The 27,926-nt window shown below is 41.4% G+C and overlaps 4 protein-coding genes and 1 non-coding gene across 8 annotated transcripts in view; 2 read left to right on the top strand and 3 right to left on the bottom strand.

Annotated features, from left to right (window-relative positions):
- LOC135347803 (uncharacterized) overlaps positions 1–27,926 on the bottom strand; it is a gene marked incomplete in the record, with an annotated part of 825,189 nt that overhangs the window by 316,210 nt on the left and 481,053 nt on the right.
- LOC135347822 (integrator complex subunit 3-like) lies at positions 33–27,869 on the top strand. 4 transcript variants are annotated; one of them, XM_064545905.1, is made up of 31 exons: positions 68–193; positions 371–517; positions 1,985–2,068; positions 2,549–2,632; positions 3,784–3,897; positions 5,686–5,770; positions 18,745–18,811; positions 19,016–19,157; positions 19,727–19,785; positions 19,897–19,967; positions 20,042–20,139; positions 20,399–20,446; positions 20,541–20,684; positions 20,790–20,880; positions 21,101–21,180; positions 21,825–21,916; positions 22,086–22,177; positions 22,345–22,527; positions 22,639–22,804; positions 22,950–23,016; positions 23,307–23,419; positions 24,236–24,431; positions 24,645–24,773; positions 25,161–25,242; positions 25,424–25,537; positions 25,717–25,765; positions 25,946–26,104; positions 26,400–26,485; positions 26,887–26,953; positions 27,016–27,070; positions 27,672–27,869. In XM_064545905.1, the coding sequence occupies exons 2-31, from the start codon at positions 494–496 to the stop codon at positions 27,747–27,749; spliced, it is 2,919 nt and encodes a 972-aa protein (XP_064401975.1). In that variant the 5' UTR covers positions 68–193; positions 371–493; the 3' UTR covers positions 27,750–27,869. The 4 variants fall into 4 exon arrangements, with proteins under 4 accessions (XP_064401974.1, XP_064401975.1, XP_064401976.1 ...); XM_064545904.1 differs by lacking the exon at positions 371–517 and having other exon boundaries at positions 33–193; XM_064545906.1 differs by lacking the exons at positions 68–193; positions 371–517; positions 1,985–2,068; positions 2,549–2,632 and adding an exon at positions 3,018–3,259.
- Positions 10,809–15,119, bottom strand: LOC135347929 (ephrin type-B receptor 3-like). Its single transcript, XM_064546065.1, has 5 exons — positions 13,059–15,119; positions 12,356–13,001; positions 11,990–12,134; positions 11,511–11,705; positions 10,809–11,402 (listed from the first exon to the last, which is right to left on the bottom strand). Exons 1-4 carry the CDS (start codon positions 13,320–13,322, stop codon positions 11,612–11,614), a joined length of 1,149 nt encoding a protein of 382 aa, XP_064402135.1. The 5' UTR covers positions 13,323–15,119; the 3' UTR covers positions 10,809–11,402; positions 11,511–11,611.
- On the bottom strand, positions 15,118–17,718 carry LOC135347840 (probable outer membrane protein pmp20). The gene has a single exon (XM_064545933.1). It carries the CDS (start codon positions 17,716–17,718, stop codon positions 15,151–15,153), a length of 2,568 nt encoding a protein of 855 aa, XP_064402003.1. The 3' UTR covers positions 15,118–15,150.
- On the top strand, positions 21,523–21,710 carry LOC135348246 (U2 spliceosomal RNA). The gene has a single exon (XR_010398701.1). It is a non-coding gene; the product is annotated as a U2 spliceosomal RNA (small nuclear RNA).

Genomic DNA, 27,926 nt, shown 5'->3' on the forward strand with positions numbered 1-27,926 from the left:
GACTCGACTGCATGCACTAGATCTAGCTGTACTGGAAGGAGGGCGGCGGCGCTCGACTATGACCCACCCACCACTCTGGATGCACCTGGAGTTGGAGAGAAGCTATGGAACAATGAGCACCAAGACATTGGCATCAGCTTCTAGTCGGCTGTTCCACTATGGTGTTCTGGAGCCCAAAGATGATGTAGAAGAGGTAATATCTGAATAGCCTTTAGAGTTGACTGAGCCATAGATAATTGCCATAGATAATTATCTATGGCTGAGCTGAGCTGGCAGATTTACGTTTACGATTTTCTCCTTGGTGGCTGAGATAACTATAAGAGTCAGTTAAAGCTGAATGAACGTATAGCTACAGTACATATCATTTTAGATAATGGGAGACCAAGTGGAAATTTCCCGATGTGCGCGTGGGCGGTCATGGGTATAGTAGTCGTCTGTTTGTGTGTGACATGTGAGTCTACTCACCCGGATGCCATAGCACTGCGTTTACAGCATGGATAGCCTCCAAACAACTCAGGTAGGTTAAGGTGAGCTCCTGATTATAGCAACTTTATTGAAAAAATGCCCCAAAAACGTGAAAATTTCTGATTTGTATGCTTACTGTACAAAATACGTGATAGCAGCCCTCTAAATATCCACTTGGTTTCTATTGCACTGTAGTAAGATACTAAGATTGAACCATGAAAGTGATTATTGAAGACAGCGTTCTTTAGTTAAAGTAAATAGCAAGTTAATGTACGCAACAAGGCAGTAACCATGGCAACGGTGTTATTATCCTGATCCATTGTACATATCTAATACGAATCCCGAATACAATGACAATGAATAGACTGCAATGCACTCTCATTTATGGCCAATATTAATTGTGAAACTGCCTTAACCAACCTGAGAACAAGTTATTAGTTTTAAATGTAGCAGATTTCTATGTTAGAGCTTCATTGTCGTATAAAAGCGAGCAAAAGCTAAGAAGCTTGAACTTGCACGTTGGCAGCTAGCTAGCTACACGCAGCCTTTATTCGAGGTACCCTAAGTATTTACAGCTGAAGTGATCCCGTACCAGGAACAATGGAAAAGGGTCACTACAATAAAAAGCTAGAATTGTGACTGGTATGTTGTCTCTGGGATCATACTTCTCTGAGACTCCAGGCTTCTTTACTGTGATCCTAGTCCACAGTGCATATCATGAGACCATATATCTATATGTAAATATATGTACCACTAAAACTCTGTTCTCAAATATCAGCATGCCTCCAGTCTGGTTTTAGTTTTATTGTTCCTGACTGAGTTGCTGTGCTAGACAGCTCAGTCATACCATCACTAGCACTACATGCACTGCTCTTCTGTCACCAGCTACTGCCTAGCCAAGGGTTTGCACTTTAGTGCTCTAGTTTTCTCTAGCAGTCGCTCTAAGCATTCGTAGAAGTTCGCTTAAAAAGAGGGCGTTTTATAATTATTAGTAAAATCCGTAAATGGTAGTTTATTGGTATACCCGTTTATTGCCATTGGCATCAGCTTCTAGCCAGCTGCATGTTCTACTATGGTGTTCTGGAGCCCAAAGATGACATAGAAGAGTTAATATCTGAATAGCCTTGAGAGTTGGTTGAGCCATAGATAATTGCCATAAATAATTATCTATGGCTGAGTTGTGCTAGTAAAATCCGTAAATGGTCGTTATTCTCCGTTTATTGCCTTGAGAACTACTATTTTTCAGGCTGTACTCATTTCCAAAGGAAAACACTAAATTTCACTATTTTGCTGCTGTTAGACAAGTGATCTTTCATGCTTATTTTCTTGCAATCTATGTCATGCATACATTTGTGGTGTAAAAGACAACATTTTGCCTAAGTGTCTGCTAATACCCTCCAGTGCTCTTATTATAAAGAGAAGATTAATACATTCTTTATTGCCTACCATCAATTTTCATGCTATTATTATGTTAATAGTGTATCCATAATTATATATATACACGTATATACCTGTACAGCGTTTCGAGAAATGCCACAGTGAGATTGCATCTCTCATAGGCCACTTGAGAGAGAACGAAATCTATAACCATCTTAGCGAGAAGGTGAGTATATATAGGTTACCCCAATGAGTATTAATTAAAGAGTAACCCGTACGTTATGCACAATATCAGTACATTATAACTAGGAATTAAGTGCATGTGTTAGTGGAGCAGTGTACTGATTTATTTTAGAGGATTGTCAGTACGGTACATGAAGACTCTTGCTAATCTGGCTCTCTGAATTACGGTCGTTTATTTTGGCACACATTGCTAGCTTGATCATTACTGCATAAAACTCGCCCTGAAATGCGGCCACTCTGGCTGCCCCAGGATTTTAAATTTTATACGTTTTGGGTATATGATCTGGCGGATGAAAATTTAATAGAGATTTGTTATCCTCGAGGAAAATTGTCTATTTAGCCGCGGCTCGTTATTGCGACCAAACTACATTGTCTCAAGGGTGTTCCAGCCACCTTGCCATCTGCCCTTCTGGACCGGATTAACGAGTGTCTACTGTATTATGTATTTTCTTGGTCCCAACAGGTTAGCCGCAGTGCCCAGGATCATGAAGAGACAATGATGGCTCTTCTCTATGCAATCCTCACTGACCCTTCATCTGCCTCAAAGGTGAATGTTTTATGTCTAGAAAGTTAAAGTAGATCTGAGCACTCTCAACAATGTATCTGGACATTGCTAGAACTTAAAAGCCTGGTTTATTGAGGCGAGCGAAGCGACCTAGTGTGCGACGTTGAGATTTTGTCTGTGTCTGTCATGGACCGGCACGATATTCCTTTTTATGTACTCGTGACCCTTTACCAACTTTTACATGAATTGCTGCGCGTGGGCACAACAGCTAGCTACACTCAGCAACGAAGCTCAGACAAGACACAGACACTTTTAATGCCACAGGCAAGCCTACAGCAGGTCAGAGCAGCTCAGAAGACACAGACACTCTTGATGCCACAGGCAAGCCTACAGTAGGTCAGAGGGGATGGGGACCTTCTGAGCCTGAGATCACACAGGCAAGCCTACTGGAGGTCGCAGTACTAACTTACTCGCTATTTTTCATAAAGGATAGCTAAGTCACAGTAAATCACTAAATACCTTGTATACTTGTGTTCAGCATTGTCTTGTTTTTTGTGATAATGAACCTGCTAGCTCAACAGGACAACACAGAGACCAAACACTATGGCAGGTCAGAATACCTCAGATGGACACTCACACATGTACCCTTACAACATTTAATAATAACAGGTCAGAGCAGCTTATATTACTTGCCAAGTCACAGTACATGATAAGCATACTTGTTAGCCTTGTAACTAAAGCTCAGACAAGACACAAACTGTTGAGGCCACAGGCAAGACACTTGTACACAGACACTCTTGAGGCCACAGGCAAGACACTTGTACACAGACACTCTTGAGGCCACATGCAGGCACACCTGCAGTAAAGACAAACCTTGCCGGCTTGGTCACAATAAACATTACAAACAACTTTGAAACAACTTTTGCATTTCTTAACATCGTTATGACAATAAAAATTTTGACCAATCCATATATCCATAGCCAGTCTCAGCTATGGTGTCAGAGTCACTAGCTAAATAGTTTGGTGACTGATCACATGCATGAACAAAGTGCTAAACACAGTGAACTCAAACGCTTCCGCTCGCCCCATGACACCTTGTGTCACTCTAGTCATAAAAATTGTTTGTCAATAAATAAATTCAACTATAATTATTGTACCGTAACCACCCTCATTTTTGTTTACGTTACCCACAGAGCTACCACACCCTGACGTTGGTGTCACGTGACAGTCTAGGTTTGGTCACCACTCATACTGAGAGGATCGTTATGGAGAAGATGATGAAACTACAGGACCACACAAGGAACCAGGTACATGTCTGACAGCTAGTGCATTCATACTACAACGTAAAATGCACCCACCCTTTGTACAAGAACTTAAGGCATGAGAGGGAACTTGGCGTATTGTTGCGAACAGCAAGACTTTAGCTAGAAAATACACCCACCCAATACCCACGGCCTCGTATCGAGGCTTATAATTGCAACCTATTACATAAATTTTGTCAAGGTAACAAACGTGTATAATGACAGTCCCTTCCGTGTTATACGAGGAAAGATTTGATAAAGGTTGTCGTGATATAAAATACATATAACATGAGAATTTTCATGTTGTATGCAGTATACAGGCGATCTAGCTACTGCGTCCTGGCAAAGTACTAATTTAGGTTTTGCGATTTTATTTTACGGATTGATTAACCCTGATGCTCGCAAGTAATACGGTATACAAAATGTATAATCATGAGTTGTTAAAAAAAAAAATTAGCTGAGCATGGAAACGTATTTTTTGCAGCATGGACAAGTTGTAGGTCATAATTCCAGAGAACTGTATCAAGTACGGTGGCCCTGGAGGTCGCGCCATGCGCCAATGTACTGACCTTTGACCTCTTGGCAAGTGCTAATGTCCATGTGCCAATCACCGTTCTATTGACCTTTGACCACCATGTAGTGTAGTGCTGGGTATATTAATTTTGATGCCTTGTGTCCAAGTCTAATCCTGCAGCTGCTTCATCAGGGACATCAGACTCCTCTATGCATGCAGGGCATCAGTCAGAGAGTGGTCTGGCCCCAGACTAGGTTGCTTGTACAATCTTGTTCCTGTAGATTTATTAGATTTACCAACCAGTCAGTTTTCCAAGAGTTGATAAAGGTCATCTGGTACACCAGGTGGGCATTAATAGATCCTAAAATTACTAGCTCTGAGTACTTTAATTAATCAAACACAAAATGGAGTTACTTGTCCCACACGTACAGCACAGCACATCCCTTTTGTACGGCTAATGTATACCTATAGTTAGTATAGCCTACATCTGTCGATAGCCTATATTTCTGGTGCATCCATGTAACTCTTCTGTAAAATATACATGGGTAAACTCGCCTGCAGATTTAAAGAACCACACCGCAACGTACAAAACAGACTACTATACCCGTGGCCGCCCACGCTCGGGTAACAACCTACGTACGTAAGTATACCGTATTACTGGAATATTTTGCAGGTGAAAAACTTTTGCGAATGAGCCAAATCAGCAGGAAATTTGACCCTTTGCGATCTAACTATTGCGTTCTGGAAAGGATCATGTCTATTTACTAGTAATAATTTAGGTTTTGCGGATTTTATTGTTGCGAATTGATCAACCCTCGCAAAGTTCGCAAATGCATGTTTGATGCTCGCAAAACATTCTAGTAATACAGTAGTATATATACCACACCTATACAAGGATGATATATGCACCCATTATTTTGCAGCCGTCAAAGAGGTAGTTGAGCAGCACTAGCTTCGTCTCCTGCAGATGCTCAGGAGCTTCCTTGGTCTAAATGTTGTGCATTCAATGTACCTTGCTGAAGTTGCGAGCTCTTCTTGGCAAAAGCTAATTGGACAGCAGCTTCCGTTCTGCCGTCGCTTCGGAGTCTTAGTACCATCCAGCATTGCTCCATTCTGGATTTTCTCAGGCAAATGAAAAAGCTTGAAAATCACCTTGAAATCTGTGCATGCTCTATATATCCTACAGCTATTGTGCATATAACTTATGAGATGAATTAGTGGTGACGTAAATGATATTCTGTGTAGGTATAATTATATATACTTTACCTTAATTCGTGCAGGTTTTGTGGCTAATTCGTGCCATGGTGGAGACTAAAGTGACTGGAGCTGAGAAGCTTGTATTTGCACTCCTCAAACAATTACCAGGTATACATGTATCTACCGTATAGCGGGTATATTTCGAGGGTATAAATGTTCGCGGATTAAGCATGTACCGCAAACATTTATAACCACAAATTTAATATCGCATGCATGCATGCATACTGCAAAAAGGCTGCTATTCCACGAAATTAAATCCGCAAAAACCTTTCTAAAGGCATTTCTGCAAAAATTTATACCCTCAAAATATACCAGCTATACGGTACATGCATGTATATACATGTAGATAGTGATAATAATTATGTTGATGGCTCTTCTTAAAAACGTTTTATATAAGGGAATTGTCAAAGTTGAATTTTAGTTTAAAGCTCACCAAAGACGTGGCTTGGCTACCCAAAGGTCTATCAATGAGTGTTATAGATCATAATCATATGATATACTATTACTATACTGCAATTCTTACAGCTATTAAAAGCGTATTACATCATTAGTTACATCCGGTCCAGTTGTCAGGGCTGCAATTGCACGTCGTCAAGTGCCTCAGGAAATTAGCTTCGATTAAACACCGCGGCGATATAATGAAAACCGTAATGCGCATGCGCGTAGTCAAAGGCCTCTGGCTGAGTGTAACAATATTAAGCAGAGAGCAAGCAGAAGACAGTTTCCCAGCTGCTGCAAGAGATGTATTGAGTGTAATAGAGGAGCCTGGGCCTTTAACAACGGTCGGCAGAGGACAGCCAGCTCTAAATGACCTTCTGACAGACGAATTGTACTCTTTTTGTGAAGAAACAAGACAAACCAACTCTACTGAGGTGAATGAGCTGCAACGGTTGAAGGATAAGACGAGGAAAATCAATACTGCAAGAACAACAAGCACCTAGGTGAACTATTTTGAAGAATGGAGAGTATAGCCAGAAGTTTCCACTTCCACTCGAGAAAATTAAAAAAGAAAATCTAGATGGAGTGTTGCAGCTATTTTTTAGCACTCTTAAGAAAGAGAATAGAGAGAGCTATGAACCATGCAGCTTGAGAACGATGCTAGCATGCTTAGACAGGTTTCTAAGAGAAAACAAGAAGCCCTTTCGTATTCTGCATGTACAGCCCAAGACTTACCAGTTCTACAATTGTTCGGTCAATATTGGCACTGAGAAGGAACAGAAACGAAGAAAGAGACCCATGGTAGTCTACTCTGACTCTAGCCTCCTTCACCGGCCTTTGAAAGAAGGCCTGCTATCGACTGCTTGCGCATGCGCCAAATTATTGGATTTTCCCCCGTAAATATTCCTATAATACTGGATACATCAGAGAAAATATCCTAAAAGTCATACACAGAGCTATATTAGCTAGCTAGCTAGAAACAGAGCTGTGTAGGTTTGTTGTACTGCTATTTTCTTCTGATAGAATCAGTAGCAGTAGTATAGTAGACTTTCACCAAAGTTAGTGTTAAATGGGCGTGGCCTGTCCATATAGGCTCTTATCAGCTGTCACTCCTTTCAGACGATCGTCATCCACACTGTTGCAGGCTGTGAGTCTTTTGTTAACATAGCAGGCTAAGGGTAGCTATCAGAGAATGCTATCCGATGGGCTAGAAACCTTCAATCGAACTTTCTATCTACTTCCTTCAATCCACTTCCTTTCGTTGTGATGTCATAGTTTTACTGAGCATAAACGATGTTACCCAAAGCCCCCAGATACCGGGGGGATATTAGCGCATGCGCAAGCAGTCGATACCAGGCCCACTTCCCTAGCGGGAAGTGCGGCCTGGGATCGAGGCTACTCTGACTCTGACTCTGACTATAGTCAACTTCATATAATAATATTATATTGACTTTTATTCCTCACTGATATTATTTCTATTGAACACGCATCATTATGATTAGTATGGTTAGGAGTGCAATATGGGATTAATAGCACAAGTAGCAAGCACTGGCAAAGATACTAATTGCACTCGGCTACGCCTCGTGGAATTACAACTCTTGACAATGCTTGTTACTCATGCTATTAATCCCATTAATCCCATATTGCACTCTTAACCATAATTATTATTAATTGTATAGCTATTAAACATGTGTGAACAGCTCAATTTACCACAGAGTGCAATTTCAGCATTGACAAGTTGATGGCTCCCTCCTTTAAATTGCACAGCTATTTGCCAATTAAGTAAAAATTAATGAAACAGAATGTCCCATGCAGGTATACTGCTATTTAATACTGTATTGTCTTTCTTGTGCTTACATCATAATTATCGTATAATAATACCGTATTTACTTGATTAAACGCTCTCCTTGAATAAACGCCCTGGGTAAAAGCTCTGTCTTTGTCAATAAACGCCCATCTTGAATAATCGCCCATGTATGGGGCGTGGCACTGTGGGTGGAGCTGAAATAGCACGTGGAACCAGTTGCAAGCGTGGTAGCATAGAATAAAAATACTTTTTTACGATGCATCGATGGCAGAGAGAGAGAGATACCGACACAGAGGGCACTCCTATGACTTAAATTTAAGCTGAGAAATAGATTTAAGCTGAAACAGCAGCCCAAGAAGAGCACAATAACTGCTGCTGTGCAAGAGTTTTGGAGGAGACATAACAATAAACGCCCTCCTGGATTAAACGCCCCCTCTAAAGACTTTGATCTGAAATATACGCCCGGGCGTTTAATCAAGTAAATACGGTAATTATGTATCACAAAACATCATGACACTCCTGCATGAACTGTAAAGAGTGCACTAATAATCATTGGATGTAGTCTGTATCTATTCCATCTATAATAATCATGCTAATAAAACAACTAGAGCACTAAAGTGCAAACCCTCGGCTGTTGACGTGATAATAAAGAAACCAGAAGAGTGATAATGCAGTGCATGTAGCATGTATGAATAGCAGAGCACAGCAACTCAAGAGCAATAAAACTAAACTAACAACGTACATGCATGAGACATGCACTATGGACTGGGATCACAGCAAAGAAGCCGGGAGTCTTCTAGACTAAGAGAAGTATGGCTCCTTCCAGGCTGGAGTACATATAGGATCCAAAGTCAGTCAACAACCAGTCACAATTCTACTTTCTTGACAATTGTTCCTGGTACGGGATCACTTCAGCTGAAAATACATAATCAAGCCTTGACTAAGTATTTTCAGCTGAAGTGATCCCGTACCTTGACTCAAGGCCACGTGGCAATTTTAAGCTTCTTAGCTTTTGCTCGCTTTTACTCGACAAAGAAGCTTTAACATCAAAATCTGCCACTATTTAAACCAAGATATTGTTGTGTGAAGACTACCTATGCTGCAAACGCAGTGCTATGGCATCCAGGTGAGTAGATATACTCGTTACAAACAAACAAACAAACAAACAAACAGACAAACAGACAGACTACTATAACCCGTGGCCGCCCACGCGCCTCGGGTTAATAAACATTTCTTACCCATTTACACTGTATCTATAGTTATGCCTCGAGGCGTAGCCGCACGAGGGATACGGTAAAGCTGTCTGTGTGTACGTGTGTGTGTCTGTGTGTCTGTTCCAGCTGTAACTGCTCAACGGTTGCAATGCGACGAAAGCTAACAGCTTCTATAGGCTTCTAGCCACGTTCTCTTGGATTTTGATTCGTGGATTAGCAAACTATTTCTCGAGTTATGGCTAGTTTGACTCACATTGAAGGCTGTTGCAGTCTCTTCAGAATCTTTCATAGCATCATCTGTCTGCACAAACTTTCTATTCAACATATGAGTTAGCCTTGCACTAAAGCGCTAGCTTTTTGTTAGCTACAATACTCAGAAAATATCTGTTAAAACAGCTAGCTAGCTAGCTAGCAGTAGCCATTTGTGAAATTGATCTCTTTGGACACACCCTTTAATTATTCCTGTGGATGTAATGCGCATGCGCGCTCTTTCCCCATGATGTGTAAGAAAATAATATCCAAGATCCAGATCATATCCAGATCCTCCTGGCAGAATCATCTTTGTCTTGAGGGCCTGGTAAGCCACAAAACACTACCATATAACAATATAGATAACAATATGCATGTACTCAGGTCTTTTTTTCTTAGATATTATATACACTGAACTACAGATCCTGGAAGAATCAATTTTCTTCTTTCTTGAGGTCCTGGTAAGCCACATAATACAATAAATAACAACAATAGATGCATGTAAATAAGTCTTTTCTTCTCAGTGACTTTATATAGATAAGCTAACTTTAATATAAAATTCATTATAGAAACTAATAATTATAACACTCTAATACTTTTAAGCGAAAGCAAAAAACATGGCGAGAGGCATTAGCACAGCGCCAGCTTGAACACTAGTTGTATATTGCAGCCCATGAAACAAATTAATAGTGGTCACTTAGAACATTATTGGGGGGGGAGGGGGGATGGGATATTGCTATGTACACTTCAGTAGCTATTGCTAGTGAATTGAATCCACTCACGGACCGACCGTATAACTATTGCTCAGAGAACTTAAAATTATTGCTAGTGAATTGAATCCACTCACGGGACCGTATAAAGATGTAATTGAGTAGTGAGTATCTAGTATGTCCATATGATGGATTAGGTTGAGTGGCTTGTCCATACGATTCAATTTGCTGCACCATCTGCACTGGTGCACTCAGTCACGGGAACGCAAAACATGCAAAACCATTGCTAGTCTCGCACCAGCCCTGATTAAAAATTATCAACCTAGCGTTAAAATAGAAAACATCCCGGGCTGGCTGCGTGAGCACTTTAGTTATGAGCCATCTTAGACATCAGGTACAAGACACCTGATGTGGTTAACACTATGGTGAAAAGGATATTGCATGCAGCCATGTAGGTACTATACAGTGAGTTCACTCTTACTATGCCAATAGTATTGGTCAATTGCAAAACAGATGCCCTACCTATCTCGTTCATGCATGCAGTCATTGCAGTGATCGACTCAACACTTAATAGATTAATTTAGTACAACGCACACACATGCGACACATCTGAAAGTATGCTTATGTAAAAATTATTTACGCCCCTTTGTTCATCACGTGGAAATTAAGTGGATGTATAAACGAAGAGAGCATACAAGAAAAATTATGATGCATGACAGCTTTATAAAAGGCATGATGAGGATGCACATAACTAAGAGGCCAATTACAGCTATAAAATTATACAGTACAAAGAAACTCAACTCAAACAATAACGTCATAAACAACTTCATAGTCTCTAATTGATTCATATTCTCCATCCAAATTTGAATCATTTGGTTGAGTAGCTTGTCTGTACGAGGGATTAGATTGAGTAGTTCCTCCATACGAGGGATTAGGTTGAGTGGCTCCTCCGTACGAGGGATTAGGTTGAGTGGCTCCTCCGTACGAGGGATTAGGTTGAGTGGCTCCTTGAGTGGCTCCTCTGTACGAGGGATTAGGTTGCACCTTCTGCACTTCCTTGAGCTCAATCTCTATATTCCTCACACGCTTCTTGTAATACACACAGGCAATGCAGATGACAACACTTATGACAGCTATTGCAGCAATCACTACAGCCACAACAGATACAGTCACTCCCACTATCAGTTCATTTGCAATCCCATCAGTAGTTTGAACAAGTGCATCTCCTCTGGCTAGAATGAACACCTCCTCCACGGGGATCTGATCTGTTATGTTCGTCTCTGATGTTACAAACACTGTATACACAGTAACTGGAGTTAGTCCTGTGCATGTGTGGGGGGGGGGATGCTATTATGCTTGCATGATGATAATTATTGTATAGACGGAATTATTGACTAGTTGTGTGCATGGCTTGTACAGTAGCTGCTTACCTCCAATCACTCCCATGGTGGTGGTGACAGTACTAGATAGTGTGATGCTAGTCTCCCCAGCAACACTAAACCAGAGGTTGTATTGTAGCTCATCCCTCCCCCTACCACCAGTGGACACTGGCTCCTCCCAGGCTAGTGTTAGTGTGGTACTGGACATATCCACCACCCTCACGTTGAGTGGAGGGGACGGGGGAACTGCGTGGGTGTGTGTGGTTTGACATAGTGAATGACACAACAATAGATGCATAAAATTGATGTACAATAGCACACATAGCATAAGTAACGTCTCTTTGTAATCCATTCCCCAATGCAAGCAGCTGTTCACATAAGCATGCATGCACAGTGTATGCAACAGTAGCCCAACTATGCAATATGAGGCAAAAACAGTAAGCAAAATCACAATGGGTCAGTTATTCATGATCAGCCCTTGTTTAGATTATCACTAACGATTATAGTTTACCCAAAATATCATCACTCACGTGTGCAGGGAAGGTCCACCTCTTGTGGTGTTCTGTAGTAGCCACAAGGGACACTCTGCCAGGCCTGAGGCTGTGCTGTTGCTGTTGCTAGGGCATGTTAGACACTCCCCATTAGCCACACTGGCATAGAACCCAGGGTAACAAGCTGTGTGTGTGTGGGGGGGGGGTCACATTCATTCAACCATCCTATTAACAGGAGGAATCATGACAGCTAACTATAAATTCAGTATGCCATGTGATAGTCAGGCCATGCATCCCTTGCATAACATACACCCAAACTTGCTATTGGATGTAGTACTATCGCATTCTAACTGTTATTGCATATACAATGGTGTGTCCCAAACTGAAATATGTAGTCATACTTACACAAACAGTTTTCTCCGTTCATGGTGGGAACAAACCCAGTATTGCAGACACACCTACTGGAGGGTACAGCAACCCAGTTACCACTCTCCAAACACGTGAGTGAGAAAGCATCACCTACTGGGCTAGAGTTAGCGAAGCAGGAGACATTAACGTTGAGTTGTATGCCAGACCCCACTGTTGGAGCTATTGTCTCAGGGCGCACCACCAAGTTGACTATTTCACTAGGACAAGTGTTATAGAAGACAATCAGTCGAGATATGAGCATACAAGTGCCAAGATCTCGAATAGCGAGGTAGAACCCAGTCTCATTGGTATTGAATCCAAACTGTTCAGTGGTTTTTGTGGTAGTTCCAGAGACCTGAGTTGTCAAGGTTCGTATAAGTGCATAATTACCAGTGTCTATAGCAGCCACTGGGTTTACTGTAGAGGTCTCATATTTCCAAACGTCAAATGTTCTCCTGCATCTTGTGCTGCCTTCATCAGGGCAAGTGTTCTGCTGGTATTTGATCTGTACAGAGACTTGCTGTAGGGGATATCCATTCACTGTTCTGTTGATGTGCTGTGTGAAGAGCCAGTTGTTCTGGGCCCCACCTGACCAGCCGCAAACAGTGACAGCAGACACACAGTTACTTCCTTGTTCTGTCCACTGAAAAAGAACAAAAAGAGTTCAAGTTCCTTTGCATATCTAACATTAATTACTTACAGATGATTGCAGTCCAACAGGGTTGTTATCATCAAGGTCCACTGCCTGCCACACTGGATTAGAGTTTGGTAGATCTAGGAGCAACCTGTTATAGTGACTGGAGTCCATTAGAATCCTTCCATTAGGAGGGTCCTCCACAATGTTCTGTCCAAAGGCAGGTACAGATACTGTACAGAATTCTTGTTCATCTCCTGGAGCCTGTCCAGCCACCATTGTCAGTACGCCCAGCAGCAGGAGGTTGGTTATAGCTATCATCTTAGACATCTTTATGAATGTGTATGCGATGCAGCTATAATGTAATGATTGAGCTGAGCCCCACCCCTCTCATTCTTGCAACTGTGCAATAATAGTTGTAAACTACATCACACAGATAGCCACAACAAGGAGCAATAATGACAGCAATCAGAGTGTCCAATAGTGTACTAGTAGAGGCTATAGTGTTCCTAGACAGTTAGAGTGTTGACCCCAGAGAGTGCTTGACAGAGGAGTGTGTTGTAGCATAGATATAAGAAGGGAGAGGGATGGGTAACGCAATGTAAAGGGCATTGACGATCGTCACAACAAGGTAGCAGCAATAGTTAGTGAGACCCTCCAAGCAGTAAAAAGCAGCTTGGACAGGCAAATTCTTGAGAGGGGCTCTGTCTGTACCGTTGAGTATTCCAGTACAGTCACAGACATGATAGAGAATTATAGAAATGTAGCAAAGTTCTGTCGTAAATTACTGTGCCGATACGATGAACCAACTATCAATGAATACAAAGAGACATTTACCTACATTCAATCATTGATGTAACTTTCTAAATGGGTACACAAAAAGTCTGCTTTTAAAAACCAGCTTACTAAGACAAAAATGAACATTACTTACCAACCTAAAGCCAAGTGGCTTTGATTACTTGCATACAATGCCCAGCTACTTAAGAAAGAGGGAATCATTAATATTTTGGACTGTAGTCACAGCCTCTCCTTGTAGAAGGTACACAAAGCCACTAGATAGAGCCGAAACGATAATACAACACTCAAAAAACTGCCTTTGAAAGTTTCCAAGCTCTTGGTGAGATACACAACGCTTCTATATGATGCACAGTAGGTGTGGATGCTCAGCACAGTACTAAGAGTCCCAGTGGGGAGCTGTGAATGATAGTAATAACATTTCCCGCTGGGTTGGCAGGGTGTCTAGAGCCGCAACGCGGATCAACCTTTTGGCATTACACAGAAGTGATTGTGCGCACGTGCTCCATTTCCCATCCCTCTCCCTTCTTATATCTATGGTTGTAGTCACTCACTAGTCCCCTCACATCATCAGAATAGAGTTCCACTAGGACTGAGCTGGCATTGGAGAGAACATTGTACTTCAATTCTGAGCAATGTCTCGAACTGCCTGTTTCTCACCAAGGCGACCGCTAGATACTGTACTGTGTATAGTTGCATGTATTGGTGTTCCCAGTTGGTCAATGGCCTGAACATTCACTACAAAAGTTTGACCTCTTCTTGTGGATACAGTGAGCGAATGAGTTTCTTCATTATGATCACAAAATTTGACTTGAACTGGACGAGAAGATATGGACATGTTCCTTTGTCTTGTTGATGATACAGTGTCCTGAAAATATTTTAAACCACTCGAAATGTCGGGAGATGATTGGTGTTCTATGCATCTGTCCAGCAGACCACCGTAGAGGTCATTTCCTGACTCCATTGCAGTATTGTTAGTGAATAATGTGTTGATGTAGTTAGAACTCTTGTTGGTCCATCTTTTGTAATGGGTCTGAATAAAGCACACTTTTCTAGGATTGTTTATAATTTCTGTAGATTCACAAATATTACTATTAGCGGTGTCATCATCTACGTATATTCCTCCCCCGTAATCAGCTTTGTTGTGTGATAATTCTAACTTGGCTTTAGTACAGTTACGTGTTGAGCACGCTTTAAAAATAAGCTTTGAGTTATGTTCTAGGTACAATCCACCACCACGCACCATTGCTTTATTTTGAGATGAGGAGATGAGATTCGTATAGATGAAGTCGTTGCGTAAACTCCTGCACCGTTTCGATCGGCTTTATTGGTTTGATATTACTCCTTCTCCTCTTTCTAGAAATTAGATTTTGCTTAATGAAGTCGCATAAATTCCACCATCATGTGCTGTATTATATACCACATTCAGTGTGGCTTGCACATTTAGTATGCTGTCCTTTATATGTATTCCTCCTCCGGACTTTGCTTTATTGTTGAAGATTGCTACGCCTTCAGTACAGTTGATGTCACTGGGAATTCCATGACTTTCCATAGAAATATTTGAGGTTACCATATAGACCGCACCACCTTCGGACTGTGCTATATTATCATGTATGTTTGTATGACAGTAAATTAAATTGACAACAGTATTGATGTAAATTGCTCCACCATGCTTTGCACTATTGTTTGTTAAATCGGTGTTCATAAATTGCACAACACCCGATCCTTTACTGATATCCATTGCTCCCCCATCAGATTCAGCAGTGTTGTCGGTCAAGATGGTGTACATCATATTGAGTGAATGTCCAGAGCTAGTAATCGCTCCGCCAATTCTCGCATGGTTGTTTGCTAAGAGAATCTTGGATAGGTGGACATTTGCACTTTTCATATAAATGGCTCCACCGCTGGAAGCACTGTTCCTTGCCAAGTTTGAGTTGATTAGAAAAGTATCTCCACCGGTAATATCAATTGCTCCACCATCCGAATCAGCTCTGTTGCTTGTCAGATTCGTATCGGTTATATTCAACGATCCCGAACTAAAGATTGCTCCACCAGTTCTGGCACGGTTGTAAGCTAATTGCAAACTTAAAAGATTCATAGTTTTTGTTCCAGCGAAAAAAATGGCTCCACCATCAGAAACAGCGCTGTTGTTAGATAGTTCTGTAGTAAAAATGTGTGCGTCACAACGTCTTGCGTGAATGGCTCCACCGTCAGTGGCTCTGTTGTTCATGAATGAAGATTGGGTGATGTGAAGAACGTCTCCTTCAAAATAAATGGCACCACCACTGGCAGCAACGTTTGCTAACATTGTTGTCTTGAAGACATAGAGTGTGTGGTAACGCATCATTAACGCTCCACCTCGTTGTCTTGCATTGTTGTTTGTTAGCTCACTGTGTGATACATTCACATCTCCCTCGAAAGAATAGATTGCTCCACCACCACTTCTACCAGCATTGTATGTTAGCTTACAATGTGATACATTCACACCTCCCTGTCTAGAATAGATTGCTCCATCAACACGACCAGAATTGTTGTTTGTTAGCTTACTGTGTGATACGATAACATCTCCCTCGTAAGAACAGATTGCTCCACCATGAGTACCAGCACGGTTGTTTGTTAGCTCACTGTGTGATACGATAACATCTCCCATGTTAGAAATGATTGCTCCACCACTAAAACGAGCATTGTTGTTTGTTAGCTCACTGTGTGATACGATAACATCACTCTCGTAAGAATAGATTGCTCCACCATCAAAACCACCAGCATTGTTGTTTGTTAGCTCACTGTGTGATACGATAACATCACCCGACCTTGAATAGATTGCTCCACCATAAATACCAGCACGGTTGTTTGTTAGCTTACTGTGTGATACGATAATATCTCCCTTGTTAGAATAGATTGCTCCACCACAATAACGAGCATTGTTGTTTGTTAGCTCACTGTGTGATACGATAACATTAGCCGATTGAGAAAAGATTGCTCCACCAATGCTATCGTAAGGAATATCACTGTTATTTGCTAGCGCACTGTTTGATAAATATGTATTTCCCGTGAAAATGAGAATGGCTATACCGAAATTGTTAATGAAATTTGTATTAGAGATAGTGACATCACCTGAGTGGATGTATATTACCCCTTCATGTCTGGGTAGTACACCTAGATAATATGAATTGACTGTTGCTCGGCTACCCAATGCAGTATTGTTTATAAACTGTGTGCTGGTAATAGTAACATTGCCTGACTCCACCGTAATCGCTCCACCTAGCGAGTTGGTGAAATGGCTGTCTTCAATACAAACAACTTCTGACTGTATATTGAGTGCTCTGCCAGTGTTACTGTCGAATGTGACGCTCCTTATCTCTAAATTGTGTATTTGTGTGATGTTAAAAATGCCTGATGTATTGCTCTTAAGATGATCAAAACCAGTGATGTGACAATCGGCTAGTAAAGTATTATCGATATTAGAGACTTTCAATCCACGCTGGAACATTATTGGCTCATTTATCGATTTCTGAAGCAAATTCAAATTTTCGATTTTCAAATTTCCAATGTTCAATATCTCAATCCTACTTCTCCCAACAAAGCTAATCACTAAATCATTCTGACCTGTTATTTGAATATTCATATTCTCCAATGAAAAAACTCTATCAAGTTTGTGCTGACCAGTTATTCGAATATTGTTCATATTCTCCAATGAAAGAACTCTGTCCAGTTTGTGCTGACCAGGTGAGAGTGTGAGAGTGAGATTGTCTACTCCAACAAACAAGTTTGTGTCAGTGAGCTGCTCTAGAGTGAAGCATGTGTTGTTTTGATAACCTTGGCACAAATCAGTAGAGTTACTCGGCACAATGTAGTAGTGTTCACAACTTGAGATTGTAACCAGGGACAAGAACAACACTGTCCTGCAGAGTGTGGAAGTCATCTGCCACATTACTGGCTTGCGTACACTTTTTTGGACCAGTCTTTTTGTTGGCTATTCCTGCTTAAACACAATTTAGTCTTAATTGCATTGACCACAATTTCTGGAGAGAAAAAATTAATTCTTGTTATAGTAGTTATTACTATTACTACATAATTATGTGGACCCTATAATTATATAAAGATAAAATTGAAAATTCAGCAATTACGTAAGTCTTGCAACAATAATAATTATAATTCAATAACTGACTCACACATAGCACATTATAGCTTACAATTTGTGTTGTAGGCGCACAGTATATTCCATTTCTTCACCCTCTAAGCTTTTGGATTTTACACCTGTCTCTTGTTTATGATAAAACTATAAAAGTGGATTATTTTTATACCAGACTGATACATAAAATGGTCACTGCATGCATGCGTGTAGCCAATAATAGTTAAGAGTGAATTACATAACTGAAGCTGGAAATTCCACCTACTTAGGGTGTATAGTGAGTGTTATGTAAGTATACACCCATGCTATCCTTAAATGTCACGGGTGTGTAAGAATGTGATATGCATGTAAATACGTGCAACCATAATTATCATGTCACGCCATGTGGTGGCTCTCCACTAACATGGACGATGAGCTCATGCATGCATGTTGTAGAGGGGAACTTGCTACTGCATACTAGACTAGTAGACGGGGACTATAATTAAATGAGGTAATTTGTGCAATCACAAGAGTGAAAGATCATGCATGGTTTGTGGATACTGCATGCATGATCAACATCATAAATAGGCACATACATGCATGCCCAAATTATATACTCTTGTCCTATACTACTGTCCTGTATATTCTTTGTCAAGACAGCTTTAATTGTGTTTTCCTGAGGTAAGAATATAATTGTGCAACCCACCATGCACTGCAGCAGCTATGTCTACGTCTCTGTGCATGCATATAAAGTTGGGCAACAGATTAATGCTTGTAAAATATAGCTTATTATTATAATGGTATTACATGAACCTTCACTACCACACACACACACCATCGCTATAGCTGGCTCCACCTCTTCCTCTGCGGTACTCTTGGCGGAGAATGTCATGCACTTAGTGCTGGATAACAAGTAGGGAAAAAGTGTGATTAGATTTGTCTTGGAAAAAATTCATTTTGCAAGACTTTCAGTTGAGCACGTCATTATTTTTCAATCCTGCTTCGTATCTCCCTATATAACCTATAAAAGGCTTCAGTCCCTCACTGTCTTTCCAAAAGTATAACTGTACAATTTTTCATTAAGAGGTTATTTGCTTTTGATTTGTTAAATCTGCAGAGAGTGGTTGTTTGATCAGCCCGGCCTGGCTGGTAGTGTGGTGTACACCTACCTCTCGCTGCTGCCCTGTCTCACATCGTCCTCTCTGTCTGGACTCAGGGAGCAGGCTGCACACATGACCACTGACCTCATCAGAACCAGGGTGTGTGGGTGGGGGTCATTTTGGGGTGTTGGGAGTAGTGTGATAGTGGTTTAGGGTGTGTGGGGAAGGGCTCTCAATTTGATTGTTTGTGCCAATAAAGTAGGGATGGTATATGTAATGGGTGTAATTGTTTCTGGTGTGTGGGGGAGGGCTCTCAATTTGTTAGCAATGGCTTCAATTGTTTGTGCCAATAATCCCTTGTGATGCCATAGTTGTGTGCATGGTATTGACCTCATCAGAACCAGGGTGTGTGGGTGGGGGTCATTTTGGTTTGTTGGGAGTAGTATGATAGTGGTTTATGGTGTGTGAGGGGGAAGGGCTCTCAATTTGGTGGCTTCAATTGTTTGTGCCAATAAAGTAGGGATGGTATATGTAATGGGTGTAATTGTTTCTGGTGTGTGGGGGAGGGCTCTTAATTTGTTAGCAATGGCTTCAATTGTTTGTGCCAATAATTCGTTGTGATGCCATAGTTGTGTGCATGGCATTGCAGCAGAGTCATTTAAGCTTGGTCACACATGATCCACATATACAATGTACCCATTATATACCTAACCACCACCAACACACAGTTTGACGAGTGCCTCACTATTGGCAGGGACCTGGTCAGACTACTGCAAATGCTAGCAAGGTGCAGTATACCACTAACAGGATGTCCGTACATGAATGTATACCACACACATTCAACTATAGTGGCTCATGCATTATAATTATGACATGAGATCATTATTTCCATGGGTAGAGTACCCGAGATCACAGAGCTGTGGAAGGACCTCATCTTGAACCCGCAGAAAATAAATCCGCAGTTTACAGGTACATACAGACACTGATCACACCCCTAACACACACTAGAATGTTCTATTGTGTGCATATACCTCTGAGTGCAGGTCTTAAGGTGTTGTTGTCACGGAGAACATCACGACGGTTCGTAGCCGGAAGAATCTTGGTAGATGCTGAGATCAAGCTCAACTTTTTACTTTCCAAGGTTTGGTCTTTTTAGTATGTCTCCACATTCTTGATCTTTCCTTGATAAGATGGCTTGAACACTTAACTCAGCATTCAAAGGTTACTAATAATATGATTACATCATGCCCAACTCATTGCTCTGAGAGTCAAAGAATCGAGTTTTAAAACAATTATAAGTGATTCAGTAACTCTTACATATATACGTGTGTGTTCCTAGCATGTGTGTATAGCCATAATGCATAAGTATTAATTGAAGAACTCCTTTTCCATGGATTCAGGTGAAGTTTGGCCAGCACACCAAATACCAGGAGTGGTTTCAGAAGAAGGTGATCGAGAGATGCATGTGTTTGTGGCTAATATTATTATTGTGCATGCGCAATATGTGGTATACCTGCATATCACTCGGTTCTTCCATTCCAGTATCTGTCCACTCCCGAGTCACTCTACCTCATTCCGGAATTGATACGCTTCATTTGCTGTGTGATTCATCCAACCAATGAGATTCTAGCCTCGGACGTGGTGCCTCGATGGGCCGTGGTTGGCTGGCTACTATCTCTAGCACAGGTGACTCGTATAGGTTCTAATTTTTAAGCACTAACAAAAACTTTGAGACTTGAAGTGTACGTGTATATACAGAGCACTTTTTATTCTTTCTTTGTGACGGTACAGTCTGACCATGTGCTGTTCGGCTACTCCAAACTCTCTCTGTTCTTTGACTGGCTGGCCTACCAACTCGACTCTGACAATATCATGAATATTGGTAAGATTCAACCTTTAATTCTGGTTTATGCGTGCGTGTGTGTAGACTAAATTAAGCCTAATCATTTTCTATCCAAACTAGTAGTGGTATGCATCTTTTTCGTTGCAATGCAGGCTATAATTTGGTGCACCTTTCCTTCTGTGCCTTTACCACTTGTTTGGGCATAATATTATGGTTTGGCATACTTTTGTAAGGTGGGCTGCTTTTATCCCATATATAGAACCGGCAATCCTGCTGATGCACCATTCCCTACGGTCCCACCCCCAACTCACCGCCACCCTTCTAGATTTCATCTGTAGGGTGCGTCAAACACACACACACACACATAAATTAATGCCCACAAGCTTACAACAGATCTCTTTGTCAGTGCCAGAGAGTGGTTCTACTATGAATGAATTAGCCCCCCATGCATGCTGCACAGTTTGAACTGTCAACATTACATGCATAATTGATTGATTAACTGTGATGAAATGATTACCCACCCACCCAATGCTTTAATTCTCAAATGCTACTTTTTTGGTGTTTCTCCATGCGCATGCCTTTGAGAATGTTGCTAAATTCCTCACTACACAATTAACACATATACCACAAACAAATACGATGTAGTCACAGTATAAAAAGGCTGCAGTCAGACATTGGAGTATCGCTTCTGGCCTTTTGGCTAAGATCAAGTAGAAATAACTGTTCTTCAAAGTGTAAAAGCTTCGACGGGGCTATTGCCCCACGCTTTTACTTCAATTTTTGAGCACTGGGACATGGTCTGAAGCTTGCTTCACCTGTCCTACGGGTTGCCCTGGTTTTGCACTACAGCCAGTGGTGGCCCTCCCCTCAGGGGAAATGTCAAAAAAACAAAAATGCATAATTATTCGTAGGTAAATGTGTGTACTGTAAGCAATGTTGTTTTTGCTGAATTGCATATAATTATACATTCATTAACTTTGCAGCAAGCTTCTCACTACCATCCTGATCTGACTGAGGTGGTCAGTGAGGGCATCAAAAATGCCTTCAGAGATATCCTTCAGAAAGGAGTGTTACTGTAAGCTTGTACTGATTGTACGTTGCATGCATGTGGTATGTTTAGGTATGCCATCTTTCCGGACGTGTACTACTAGCTGTAGATGTAAATTCATGAGTACAAAGCTCTATATATAATTTGCATAATTATAGCAGTGCTGATATGAACTTTGTACCCTCTCAATCTCCAGGTCATTGGACCCTCTGTTTGAGAGTTCACGTCTTGACGACAACCTGAGGGCGTTAGTGAGGGAGACATTCCCGGAGCTGTGTCATCAAGAAGGTGAGACAGTGTGTATAATAGTGCTCTCTCTATAGAGTACGTTCTTTGTGGCAGTTGCTTTGCTTGCATGGAGATACTCTGTCCAATTCTAGTACATGTTCATTGTACATGTACTGTATACGCATACGTATTATACATGTCAAGAGAGTATGCATTTTCTCATCCAGCTGAGACAGCGATTGAGGCCATCGTAACTAGCACCTCCGACTCTCCTCCACCTCCCCCACCTCGTCTAGCATCACACGAAATGAGTGGGCCTGTGGAGAGTGTAGACCGCCCCCCTCTGGTGATTATTGCAAGTGAGGAGGAGCTGGGGGGAGAGGACGCAGAGATCACCGGAGCATTCTCGGGTGAGGGTGAGAGGGTATGAGATAGTGTCCTCTACGTACATGTATGGTTTGCCAATTGTACAGTTACACAGTATTCATTTGTGTATCACACCCTCCTCCACCAACATCCAGACCAAGAAGATGAGGGTGAGGGGGGTAGTCTGGGATTTGTGTCTCTGACCCCCCAGATGATGGAGGAGCGTAGCAGTGGGAGGTCCTCATCAATGGGCCCCTGGGGGTCACTGGAAGGAATCCCCCTGCCCATTAAAGACAAGCTGTTGGCTATGAGAGAACTCAGGTGAGTGATGGTACAATAGGTGGGTAGAACATTCGTTGTAAATTATTTCTGTGGGGGGCAAAAAAAATTTTAACACTCAATTGTGTGCTGGCTAAATAAAATTAAGGGCGGAATTTCAGATAACTAAATGTATGCACCCATGCAGTGAAGGGACAAGTCAAACAGCTGCACTGGAGGAGTTGCTGTCACTGCTAAACACTGCATGTCACGAGGTAAGCACCACACCAGGATAGATCTTCACGGTACAGTTGAGCTAAAGTAATACAAGCCTCTGGCTGTTTATTGCGTGGAGGCCTAAATCTTACAACTAACTATGATTGTAATGGGCTCTTATTTAGTTGTTCATTGGTTTTAGAAAGTCTGTTATTTGCGTGAGAAAGTCCTGTAGTGAAACTTACATGTTCACGTTCATGGATAGGTGGAGATTGGTAGATTCAAATTTATTAAGTAACCTACGTTACTAGCTAAACCGATATAATGAATGGTTCTCTGTTCTATACAGGATAATATTGTTGAGGATGAACTGTTATTATCGGTAGCCCCCCCACTGGCCGACCTGCTCTCCCCTGCAGAGGAGACCCCCCACCAGGACGCCATGACTACCTGTCTGTTCAGGTGAGGCAACTGCATATACTAGTATACAGTGGAACCTCCAAATAAAGAACGCTTTGCGAGTAAAGCTTTTGTCCTTTTTTCGGAGGTTTTCGTCATCTGGTGGGAGGTTCATAGCCTCGAGATTAGGCCGTTCGTTGTCTGAAAGAACACCTGGTCAAGTTCCAATGTAGCTAATTGAATGTAGAACTTGGTCCAGGAATTTCTTGGACCAATAATTTCCCGCAACAACCATACCCGTTACCCGTGAATAATTGCTGAAATCAAAGTTATGAAGCATTCTTTGCAGTATGCCAGTAATGGCAGTATGATTAGCAATAACATTACAAATGACCTCTATCGTATTGCACATAACATATGGGTGTGGTTTCCTGTTTGTCCGTTATAAGAGGCAGCTTTGAGTTGATCAGTTTGGGGAAGCTTTTCCTCTGTTTGGATCGAATCAAGAAGGTCCGCTTGTGGGAGGTTGCCTCTGTGTACTTAGATAGTGATTTCAATCTGTGCTAACATGTAGCTATAGTGTCCTTTATAGAGAGGTTGTCCTCTAGCGGGAGGGTCCGTTATGGGAGGTTCCACTGTAATACGTACATGTACCTATAATATGCTCTTTAAATTGATTGTTAACTTCGAGGAAGCTTTTCATTAGTTTGTGCTAGTGGCATGAGATTGATGTGAATCTGTATAGCTATAGTTATATATGCTTATATTATAATAATTATGCTTATAAATGTTAGGTGTGTAATTTGAAGTTACTGAGTCTCCCTCCGCGCACACACACACACACACACACACCACACACGCACACGCACACGCACACAGGCACCTTGCGTCCACTCCTCCCACACCCTCCCTCGTATCACTAGCTGCACACCTCCGCTCCCAACACTCTGTGCTCGGCTACCAATTCATCACCTACCTTGCCGATACTAAACCTCATCATCTCTCACCTTACAAAGAGCTAGCCACTAGAATTAACAAGAACAACTTTGTGGCCGTGCTTGTGAAGGACATGAAGGTATAGTTTACTCTCTATAATTCTCTGGTTCTGTTCACTGGGTATGCATGCATGATTTTGATGGCAACACAAAGTTGTATATCTTTTTGATTGTGTATCTCAGTTCAGTGTTAATTATGTTAACAGCTACCGCTTAAACAAGAGCACACTTTGTAATTGTGTTGACATTTTTATATTGCACCCGCTAAATACTGCATGTGTGCCAATATACAGGAGTGTGTAGAGGCCGACTCCGCCTTGTTCTACCGTCTCCTGCCTCTAGTCTACAAGCAGTTCTTTAGAGACCTTTCCACTAACCACGAGATGCTCAATACTGCAGTGGCCAACATTGACCCAGCACAGGTAGAGGGGGGAATAATCGTGTAACAGGTAATTTTCGTGGGACCAAATTTTCACACTGAGCTTTAACCACAAATATATAAGGTGGGCCTGGCGCCTTCTACTCCTAAAGAGTAGGCCCTCGAAAATTGCACTGCTGCATGTATAATATTATAGTTTACTCTCTTATAGGCCATTTTATTTGCGTAAATTATTTGAGAATGTTTTAACCGCAAATGTATAAGGTGGGCCTGGCGCCTTCTACTCCATAAAATTACTGAAAAGAGTAGGCCCTCGAAAATTGCACTGCTACATGTATAATAATTATTGTAGTCTACTCTCTTATAGGCCATTTTATTTGCGTAAATTATTTGTAGAATGTTTGTTTGCATGATTTGTTGTCCTCTGTAGCTGCAAACTCTCATGCATAAGCTGGCGATGAAAGAGTTTCAAATATTCGGCAAACAGACCAGCTCCATCAAGAAAATGATCGGTTGGTGATTCATACGGAATCCTTACTATACTATACATTGTAGCTTGTAACTAGGAGGATCAATGAGCCAGTGTAGTTTACATGTGCAGAGTATAATACAAGCAATTGTGCACCATACCAATAAATCAAGCTGTATATTCTTTTTAAGTGCTTAATTCAATGCTGAATGTTTTCCCATCAGATGTGAGCACCAAGTGGGACTCGTTTGAGCAATTCTGTGTTTGGCAGCTGGTCTGTGCCGAGGGTCCGGACCCCCAGTCAGTTATACCAGCTCTCACCGACCTCAACCCTCAAGGTCTGCATGGACCCACTTTCAGCACTGTATGATTTGGTTGTGCGGTTGTACATACGTATTATACGCATGCAGCTGTGTATACATGTAGAAATTTACCGTACGTGATTATAACGGTCTTAATTTTTTGTGGTATACGGCGTACATATAGGTTTACATTTGTAATGTGATGTCATTTGCAGATCACCCTGAGGCAATGTCCAGTGCAATGGTGTTTCTGAGAACTGAATCGTAAGCCTATAATACTGATCTGATTGTGTATTAGCTTTAGTGCCGATTCCTTAGTTCATTCCCCTCATGCATGATTAAAGTCAAGTCTTAGCGTATTGTAAGTACAGTTTCATGTTTTGGTGGCTGTAATGGTCTATAGTATATAATTATAGTACTTCTCAACACCACACCATCCCCCAGAACGACTTATCATGTGACAGGTGCCCTCCTCTCTCTGCCCCCCTCCCTTTCGGACCTCATAGACGCCGTGTGTGTGCGCTGGATTAGCGGACGACCTGTCAAGTACGGGAAACTCATCTCACAGTTCTTGGAGGAGATTACAAAGTACCAAAAGACAAGGTACACAACTGGAGATGTATCGTGCACACCTACGAGGAGGATATGCACCCATATATCCTCCGCTATCGGGGTTACTCCGAGACCTAGCTGATGGGTATGTAACCATGGTAGCGTAGGATATACGGGGTGGGTGCTCATCCTCTTCGTAGGTATAGTATATCTATATAAAACTGTGCATGCCATCTTCTGTACAGTTACAGATCACCGATATATTTACTAGAATTTCTCTAATTCTAATTTTCTCATTTTGTTGATGTTCATGTGATTGTTAACTCTTGCTCTTATTTCCCGACAGTCCATCCCAGTCTCCAGTACTCTGTTGTGCCCTCTCTCATCTGCAGCGGCTGCTCAAAGCTCTCCCCTCAACTCAAGTGCTGGAAGGTATCCCGTGCAGCTAAGGCTATAATATTATTATGTGCATACACAAAACATAAACTGTAATAATGGAGGAGAGGGTATAGCTATATCAAAACAAGCTTTATTCATTCTGTCTACAAAATATTACGCCTCAAGCCAGCTTTGCTTTTGCAACTTCACCAATATTGTCAACTCTCTCAGACTTAAATTTTCGTGGGATGCAAAAGTTCGCGTTTTTCAAGGGCAGACCAGTCAACGCGAAAATTAAAACTGGGATAAACTCCCACACACCATATTTCACTATTGGTGGGTGGCATCGAAACGCGAATATTAGAACCCACAACTGACGGCTCTGAAGTTTGCACCTGCGAAAATTTCCTGCTATACATTATACCAATTTATTTCCAAACTTTGTGCCCATGCAGCCACGGATATGATGCTTGCTCGCACACTATCATCTCTGTTCTCTCAAGACTCGGAGTTGTCCAGCAAGTAAGCAAAGGAGGCTATTGTATAGTGAGCACTTGATAATAATCTAATTTTTTTGCCCACAGATTTGTGGATTTAAGTTCAACTGTGAGTACTATGATGGACTCAGGCTCAAAGTTGGTGAGTGTGTGTCTGTGTATGTTCCAGCGGTAACTGCTCAACGGTTGCAATGCGACAAAACTAACAGCTTCTATTGGCTTCTAGTCGCGTTCTCCTGGATTTTATTTGTGGATTTGCAAAGTAAAGCTTCTTTCTCGAGTTATGGCTACAGTGAAGGTTGTTGCAGTCTCTTCAGAATCTTTTGTAGCATCATCCTGTTCACACAAAGTTTCTATGAGTTAGCTTTGCACTAAAGCGCTAGATTTTTGTTAGCTATACAAGAGTCGGAAAAGAGCTATATTAAAGCAGCTAGCTATTTTATTATTTAGCTATTTTTTAGTAGTCATTAATTTTGTGAACTTTACCTCTTGCAGACACATGGTCACACCCCTTATTTCCAATGCACATGCGCGCCCATGGCCGTGTGAGAGAATCATAATCAAATTTCTTCTTTCTTAAGGTCCTGGTATGCTCTGCCCTTGAAAAACGCGAAATTTTGCACCCCACGAAATTTTACGTCACTATAGGGAGGTATATGTTTGATAGTGACTAAATGAAAAATGCATTCGTCCCTTTTCTCATGCTTGCTGAATATTGTTTATTGTTAACTAATCCTTTGCAGGAAAGTGGTACTAAGATTGAATCCGGAAAAAGGAGTAAACATGGAGGTGAACCAAAATCAAAAAAGAGGAAGATGTAAAACTGTTTTAACTGCATGGTGTATAATTATAATTGACCTAGATGTATTATTATAATTATTTTTTGCCATCGGATTAATTTTCACTGCACGCCTCACTTTACTAAGAAATTCACTAGACAGTATGGTAAAATTAATGATTATTGGTAATTAAGGTTTCGTATTGAATGTGTTTTGGTT

The sequence above is a fragment of the Halichondria panicea genome, chromosome 14 (assembly GCF_963675165.1).
Source record: "Halichondria panicea chromosome 14, odHalPani1.1, whole genome shotgun sequence".
In the NCBI taxonomy this organism is placed as follows: domain Eukaryota; kingdom Metazoa; phylum Porifera; class Demospongiae; order Suberitida; family Halichondriidae; genus Halichondria; species Halichondria panicea.

Excerpts from the sequence above, each read along its gene's own strand:
- LOC135347822 (XM_064545904.1), top strand. The coding sequence starts at position 59 with ATGACCCACCCACCACTCTGGATGCACCTGGAGTTGGAGAGAAGCTAT. Across the intron at positions 3,898-5,685 it reads AGGACCACACAAGGAACCAG|GTTTTGTGGCTAATTCGTGC; the intron begins GTACATGTCTGA and ends TAATTCGTGCAG. Across the intron at positions 26,486-26,886 it reads CTCAACTCAAGTGCTGGAAG|CCACGGATATGATGCTTGCT; the intron begins GTATCCCGTGCA and ends GTGCCCATGCAG.
- LOC135347929 (XM_064546065.1), bottom strand. The coding sequence starts at position 13,322 with ATGTCTAAGATGATAGCTATAACCAACCTCCTGCTGCTGGGCGTACTG. Across the intron at positions 13,002-13,058 it reads CTGTTGGACTGCAATCATCT|TGGACAGAACAAGGAAGTAA; the intron begins GTAAGTAATTAA and ends GTTCTTTTTCAG. Across the intron at positions 12,135-12,355 it reads GAACGGAGAAAACTGTTTGT|CTTGTTACCCTGGGTTCTAT; the intron begins GTAAGTATGACT and ends ACACACACACAG.
- LOC135347840 (XM_064545933.1), bottom strand. The coding sequence starts at position 17,718 with ATGTGGCAGATGACTTCCACACTCTGCAGGACAGTGTTGTTCTTGTCC.